Source organism: Meles meles, chromosome 1 (assembly GCF_922984935.1).
Source record: "Meles meles chromosome 1, mMelMel3.1 paternal haplotype, whole genome shotgun sequence".
Lineage (NCBI taxonomy): Eukaryota > Metazoa > Chordata > Mammalia > Carnivora > Mustelidae > Meles > Meles meles.
The window spans coordinates 9,961,465-9,968,988 of record NC_060066.1 but is presented as its reverse complement, the minus strand read 5'-3'; the positions used below and the strand labels follow the sequence as shown (position 1 = coordinate 9,968,988).

Below are 7,524 nucleotides of genomic sequence, written 5' to 3'. Positions count from 1 at the left end.
GAGTGGTGGCAGGATTAGTCCTCTCAGAGAAAAGGGGAAGGGGGTGCACAGACAGAGGGTGATCCAGAGGGTTTGATAGGGAAAAGGGGTCTCTGTGTAAACCAGACCATGTGTAAACCAGGAAAACACTTAGGCATGTTGTATGTGATCCTACAATTATGAAGTCATTATTCTTGACTTTCAGCTGTCCTCTCTCAGAATCTTTGGTTGTTGATTTAATTTCTGGCAATGATACAAACCAAAAAACCAAGGGGATTAAAAAAAAAAAAAAAAAAAAAGAACCAGACTCATTATGGGCCAGACTATCTCCGGGCCTTTGTTATTTGCATCTTTTTTTGAGTGATGTAAACAGCGATGTCTGTCCTTTGGAATCATATCCTCCTTTGGCTTACAGGGCACTGTGCCCTTTGGATCTCCTCTATCTCTATCTCTTTGGCTCCACACCCTCCCTCAGCAGGGTTTCTCTGACTCCTGGCTTTAGCTTCTGGTCTGCGGGCCAAAGCTTCCCAAATCTCCAACCTTGAGATCCCTCCATCTGCCTTCAGCCTGGTATGCGCACCTGCCTTCAGAACTATGCACTCGAATGTCTCTCTTGGATGTTGCCTCAAGCTTAATGTGTCAAAGAGAAACTCACATCCTCTCTTCACACCCCTTCCCTAAAACAGCATTCCCTCCCAACTTGTCTACTGCTTTCCCAGTATCATTCATTTCCTTCTTCCAGCCTTGGAGTTACATAACTAACAGATGCCTCTCTTTTGCTCCCAAGCCAGCAGCCAACAAATCCCAGGGATTCTTCTGCTGCAGTAAGATTCATCTCATTCCTTTTCCACAGTCACCACTAAGACCAGGCACCTAACACTCCCTTCAGTGTCAGTCCTAAGGACTCCCCTCCGTGGTTTCTGTATCATGCTGTCCACTATGCAGAGCCGTACTTCTGATTATTCAATGCCACTGTCCTCAAAGAGAGCCTAGAATGGTTTCTCAAAGGACAAATTCCAAGTTTGCAAGGTTGTTCATTAACTAGCTCTATTTTACCTGTTTTTTTTCCATATTCACCGAATAAATACATACTTTGTTAAATAGTTACTAAACAAAAATGCTCTAGCCCCCCTACTGCGTGCCAGGTAGGGATACATAAATACGGACTACGGTATTTGCCATTTTCTGAAAAGTGCATAGTCCAGTGGTGGAATGTAAGCACTTATGAAAGTCTGATCAAGATTCAATGGGAAAAGTGCTACAGCAGAAGCAAGTTATGATACTCTAAAATGTCTCAGGGCAAAAACTGGGAGCAAGAAAGATGTTATAGATGATAAAAATATGCAAAAGTGCATTGAAGGGTAAGTTAAGCATTGGCTGAGTATTTGGTAGTTTGGCTGTTACCCTTAGCAAGAAAAGGTCTGATATATAGCCTCTGCACACACTCTCCTCTCCTTTCACCAGCTTCTGTGATTAGCTCTTCATTGCCCTCCACCCTTTCCCAGCCTCTTAAACGGCTCCCCAATTCTTGGCTAATTCAAACTCTGTTTTTCTCCAAGTCCATCTCTAAACTCATTTCCCCAGGGCTTTCTGACCCCTTATTTTCATCTTCTTTCTCTTCTCCTTTCAGTACTGCGCAGTACCATTTTCTAACCAGAATGCTGGCCCTACTCTCTAGGACAAAGTTTCTCAAATGTAAGTACTTAATCTGATTAACTATACGTGTGATTCAGTGGGTTTGGTTCAGGAACCATGAATCTGCTTTTCGACAGGTTCCCAAGTGAATCAGGCACCAAAAGATCCTGAACCACTTTGAGAAACACTGTAACCTCCGTGGCTTTCTTCTATTTCTCCATACATGCTGTCCACAGCCCCCGGGGCCTAGCAAAGTGTGTGTGTGCTCTGCTGAACGCTCTAGGCTCCACGTGTCCACTCATTTCGGTGACTGTTAGATACAATGATTATTAATGACACTGAGTCTGGAAAAATCCAGGGCGCTGGATTTCCGCTTTTCCCTATCAAGCGGATAGAACCGCTCTCTCCCGAGACTGGCTCCTGAGGCGTAAAATGTCTCTGAAAGTTACCCGCGGGGAAGAGAAAATTACATTTCTGTCCTCTCAAGAAAGGGCCTGCCATCACCCGGAATGACCCCAGGGCATCTCCAGTCCTGCTTTCAGAGAAGTAGGACGCAAAGCAAGTTCAACAGCACACACAAAAAAGCCCCCGGGTATTCCATGCCCTTAAAGCAATCACGCACACCCTCACAAAATCATGAAGCGGTACAAGTGTAAGACGTGAATATCGGTAAATGCACCGCGAGCAAGGACTCCTGGAAAGGAGTATGACTCAACTCAGTCAAAACAGAGCCCTGAGTTATTCTAGACGGCTGACGGCCCTCCCCTAGTCCCCGCCCCCTGCTCCGGCCACACCGCTCCTGGGCGGAGCTCGGCCGCAGGGCGGGGGCGGGGCCGGCGCGTAGGCGACGGGATGACGTCAGGGCGCGGGGACGCCCAACGCGGCGACCGGCGCACAGCTGGGCCGGCGGTGGCTGCAATCGCCGAGTTCGCGCTGCGTGAGCCGCGGGGTCCGCGTCCACTCCCTCCGCCCTTCGTCACTCGCCTGGTCCGGGTCTCCGCGGCCCGGCGCCGGCCCGCCATGGTGCGGTCGGCGAGCCCTGCGCGGCCCCGCTGAGCCTCCGTGCGGCGGCGAGCCTGGCTCGGGGTCACCATGCCTACCCGTGAGTGTCCGGCCGAGGGTCGGGCCGGGCGGGGGGCGTTGGGAAGCGGCGGCCCGCTCGGCGCGCACTCCGGGGTGCCCGCTGCGGCGGCGGGGAAGCCGGGCCCGGCCGGGGAGAGCCAGGAAGTGCCCGCGACCTGCCTGCTGAGTTACTTTCGTTTCGGCTTAGCCTTCCCGCGGGGTGGCGTGAACCCGTTGCACAGACGGGGAAACTGAGGCCCGAGCGTTAAGGACGCCCGGCTAGTAAGTGGCCAAGCTGGAGTAACGTAAACCTGTGGAACTTCACGAAGTCCACGCTCTTTCCGCAGTCCTCTCCAGAGCCAGTGGGGACTTAGTGGAAATGCTGAAAATAACTGCGGTCGTGTCACCTACTCACTTCCTCAGGAACTAGGCATCGCCTTGTGGGACGCACGGTTCCGGGGAATCCGGGCCCAGCCCACAGCTCTTCCTCGAGGGACGCGAAGTTCCCGCAGCCCTGACTTTCTCCTTGTCCGTAACGCGTGGGGGTGGCTGGAGTAGGTGCTCTTTTCCGACCGGTTAGGCGTCTGTGTCCCAAAATGTGGCTGTTGGAGCACCTGCAACAGATTGACGTGGCTGCTGATTAAAAATGCTGTTTAGGGTTCCCCCCTAGGTACTGAGACACCGTAGCTTGGGCCCCGGAATCTGTGTGCTTAATAAGTGGCCTTGGTGTTATTGAGGGATCCTAAAGTTTGAAAACAGTGGATTTGGGGGACGTTTTGGACAAACCGGCTGGGCAGTATTACTAATGACCCATTTCGGAACGGCCCAGAGAATTACCATGTGACTTTAAACCCAGTGGCGGGTAGATATATCTGTGCAAACTAAGGAGATTCCCTAATCTTGGACGGGAGGAAGCACGATGACTGATTAGAGATTGTTTTCAATTAGGGCGCTTTTGAGTAAGTGTTCCATATTGTAAAATCTGTAAACACTTGTAAATAGCTCCAAATTAGCTCACATTATTTAAATTCCTAACTTCACCGTCCTGATTTTGGTAGACGTAGGAGACACTGGATTTCCAGGCCAGCCAAATGCATGTTTTGTCTCTTTGTGGGTAAAGTGTTATTTCTGGATATTAGAAAGGTTTATGTAATGCTGTGAATGATCTTGATGAAATGATTACTTTCAACAGCTCCTACATGTGTGGGTGAGGTGGATTTTGTTTTCTGAACACAGTAATGTGTACCCTTAGTTCATGGTCTTGAATTTTGTATTCATTTAGTATGTCAGCGGTTTATATTTTCATCATATTCCTCTAGACTAGAGGAATGTCATCATAATTATAATTACAATTTCTTTAAATTCATGTCATTCAGGAATATTTGAGATTAGTATTTTGCTACTCTTACTGTCTGAGAAAGAAAAAGAGAGGGAATAAAAACCTGTTCTTGGGAGCACCTGGGTGGCTCAGTGGGTTAAAGCCTCTGCCTTCGGCTCAGGTCATGATCTCAGGGTCCTGGGATCGAGCCCCGCATTGGGCTCTCTGCCTGGTGGGGAGCCTGTTTCTCCCTCTCTCTGCCTGCCTCTCTGCCTACTTGTGACCTCTCTCTCTCTGTCAAATTAAAAAAAAAAAAAAAAATTAAAAAAAAAAAAACCAAAACCTGTTCTTGAAAGTTAGGGCTTCAAATGGAATTTATTGGTAAAATTGTAAGATAAATATGTTACGAAATTAAACTGATTTTTAGTTCTCAGATTACCTTCATGGAGTGGATTTAGGAAACTTGTTTCTTCTATTTTTTTTTTAAGATTTTTATTAATTTGACACAGAGCGAGCGAGCACTTAAGTAGAGGGAGCAGCAAGCAGAGGGAGAGGGAGAAGCAGGCCCCCCACTGAGCAGGGAGCCAGATGCAGGACTCAATCCCAGGACCCTGGAATCATGACCTGAGCCAGAGGCAGCTGTTTAACCAGTGGCTGAACCACCCAGGCTCTAAAATATATGATTTACAATGTAAAATGAACCATGCTGTGTTTGCATACTTAAGAACGCAGATTTTATGACCTGATTGGAAGGCAAGTGACATGTTTGAATTATGTCATTACTGTTAATATTTATTATTGTACAGTTTCTATGACTGCATGAAGGTGGTACCAGCTGGTAGTACCCCTGTGAAGTGGTGTTCAGGTTGCTTTTTGTCTCCTTTTATGGCCAGAACCTCCAGAAATTGCTGGGATAGTTCAGCAGACAGTAGTACCGCTCAGAATCTCTACACATAGCATAAATTTCAACATAAGCAGAGACAGCAAAATTATTAATTTGGGAATTTCTTTTTCCTCTTTGGGGATGTTTTTATGAAGTAATCTCTCCAAATAAACTGATTTTTTTTTTTTAAAGTGTTGTTTAGAGTCTCCTTTGCTCATCCAGTTAATCCTTAAGGCTCTAGTGAATAAAGGTAATGCTTTTCTCTTGGAGATGATCACTAGGGTCTCTCAGACTCTATAATGCTGAAAGTGGCGGTTGCTCCAAGTCTTGAAATTATTCTACTATTGCTGTTATGTTGCTTATTTGGAATACTGATACTCTCAAGTCACTGAAACTGGTATTAATAAGCAGAATCTCAAGTAGTATGATATACATCTGAAGGCTAAGCAATTGCATTATCTCATGAGTGTTAATGGTAGCTTCATTGGAATTATTTTGGAGAGCCATACTCTTTTTCAGAAAGCAACTACCTGGAAGAATGTCTGATGGGAAGTTGCCACGGACACAGGGGCAGTTCTGTGATTGTGTCACTCTGTATTCAGCCAGTAGTTTGCAGTAATCACTAAGCACAGATTTCAAGAGTGTTTCACTAAATGATCTTTTCAAATCTACACAAACTTATAATTTGATACATAATTTCTCTGGAGGCTTTTATTTCTTCCTGTAGTTTCAAGGGACCATTAAGAAACATTTTGATGGGGGCACCTGGGTGGCTCAGTGGGTTAAGCCTCTGCCTTCGGCTCAGGTCATGATCTCAGGGTCCTGGGATCAAGCCCCACATCAGGCTCTCTGCTAGGCAGGGAGCCTGCTTCCTCCTCTCTGTCTGCCTGTTTCTCTGCCTGCTTGTGATCTGTCTGTCAAATAAATAAAATCTTAAAAAAAAAAAACAACATTTTGATGTTAAAGATTTTCAAATCCTGAATCAGAATTTGAGTGGAAGAAATGTTAAAGCTTCTTAATCTAGTCATTTTCTTTTCTTTTTTGTATCAGGAGACTGAGACTCAATGAATTTCAGTTACTTGACTAAGGTCACACCTGGCTGGAACGCAGATCTCCTCCCTATAATCCTTAACCACAAGGAGCATAGATGAAGTTTATTTTTGGTTTTCTAGCACAAAGTTGATCGTAGTTTACCCTCTCCCCCCACTTTTTTCCGTGAGATTACACAAGGACAAAAGTAAGCTTAGCCAAAACTCAAGTCAGACATGTGAGCTTACAAGAAAACTTAACATGATTGTTTTTGTTTCCGTCTTGTCACAGGACTCTGGGGGAACAAGGCTGAGGATTTCACTGATGTGCTCAGTGGATATCTGGTTGTATAGGCCCACAGACTTTTCTTTTTCGTTAACTAGTAATTTGAAAGAGGTTCTGTAGCTGGTATTTTGCCTAAAAACAGGTCCAGTAAAATGTGCTCTCTTATGATCTATGTAAAAGTATTGTATATGGCTAAGGGGAACTGAAACTCAGCCATTTTGTGCTCTAAATAACTATACTTTCAGTAATTTGTGGTTAAGGCTTTCTTTTCTCACTTAGATGTTGGCATTGATATCTGGTCAAATTTGTTAGGCTGTGGTAACGTGGTCATTCCATGTTTGTTTTTTCCCAGTTATGAGACTGATTATATTTGACATATTTTTCGGTCCATTCTTTTTTTTTTTAAATATTTTATTTATTTGACAGAAAGAAATCACAACTAGGCAGAGAGGCAGGCAGAGAGAGAGGAGGAAGCAGGCTCCCCGCGGAGCAGAGAGCCCGATGTGGGGCTCGATCCCAGGATACTGGGATCATGACCTGAGCCAAAGGCAGAGGCCTTAACCCACTGAGCCACCCAGATGCCCTTTTCGGTCCATTCTTATGAAAGAGGTGCAAAATGGTGATGAATTGTGAAGTGAAAGATGGATGCTGGTTGAGGTGTTTCCATTTAGAAATGCATTACAAGCAAATGACCTATTCCTGGCTTGGGAGCCATTTGTATTCATTTGTTCTCTAAGCCCCTCCTTGCCCTTCCACCCAGTACCTATGTGTACTGCCGGAGTTATAGCTAAAGAATTTTCTTAAACTGACCTTTGGCTTGACACTGGTTTACTATCAGATCGCATCTTTCAGTCTGTTCCCACTCATGGGACATGTGACAGTAAAGGTGATGTAGGTGGTGGGAGATAAGGCTGGAGGAGATAGGAGCCAGAATTTGAAGGATCTTATACGCCATGCAGTGAGCTTGACTAAAATTGTGTTGATTCTGTCACAATCACAGTTATAGTGACTGTCCTTTTTATAGGCATATTAGCCATTTCTAGCATACTGATTACTTTATAAAAACTGAAAACTTGCTATTAGTAATAGAGAATTAATGATTGGATACAGTATACTTTGTGCTTTACATGAATTATCTTATTAATTATCTTTTCCTTTGTGGGAGGCCCTACTTGACATAGAAATAGAGAGATTGAATTTCAAGGAAGTTAAGTAACTTGCCTAATGATAGTAAATTGTGGAAATGGGATCAGAACTAGGTGCATCTGACTTCCGAGTCCCCTGAGTCCCCGTTCTTTTTCCTTACTATGCTGCTCTGAGCCAGGCAGGATTG

At 45.2% G+C, this 7,524-nt stretch overlaps 1 protein-coding gene across 1 annotated transcript in view; it reads left to right on the top strand.

Annotated features, from left to right (window-relative positions):
- Nucleotides 1-2,486: 2,486 nt before the first annotated feature.
- Nucleotides 2,487-7,524, top strand: part of EFR3A (EFR3 homolog A) — a 124,325-nt gene continuing 119,287 nt past the window's right edge. Inside the window, exon 1 of the mRNA XM_046007310.1 lies at nucleotides 2,487-2,716. Coding sequence (XP_045863266.1) covers nucleotides 2,707-2,716 — 10 coding nt within the window. The 5' untranslated portion in view covers nucleotides 2,487-2,706. The remainder of the gene's footprint in view (nucleotides 2,717-7,524) is intronic.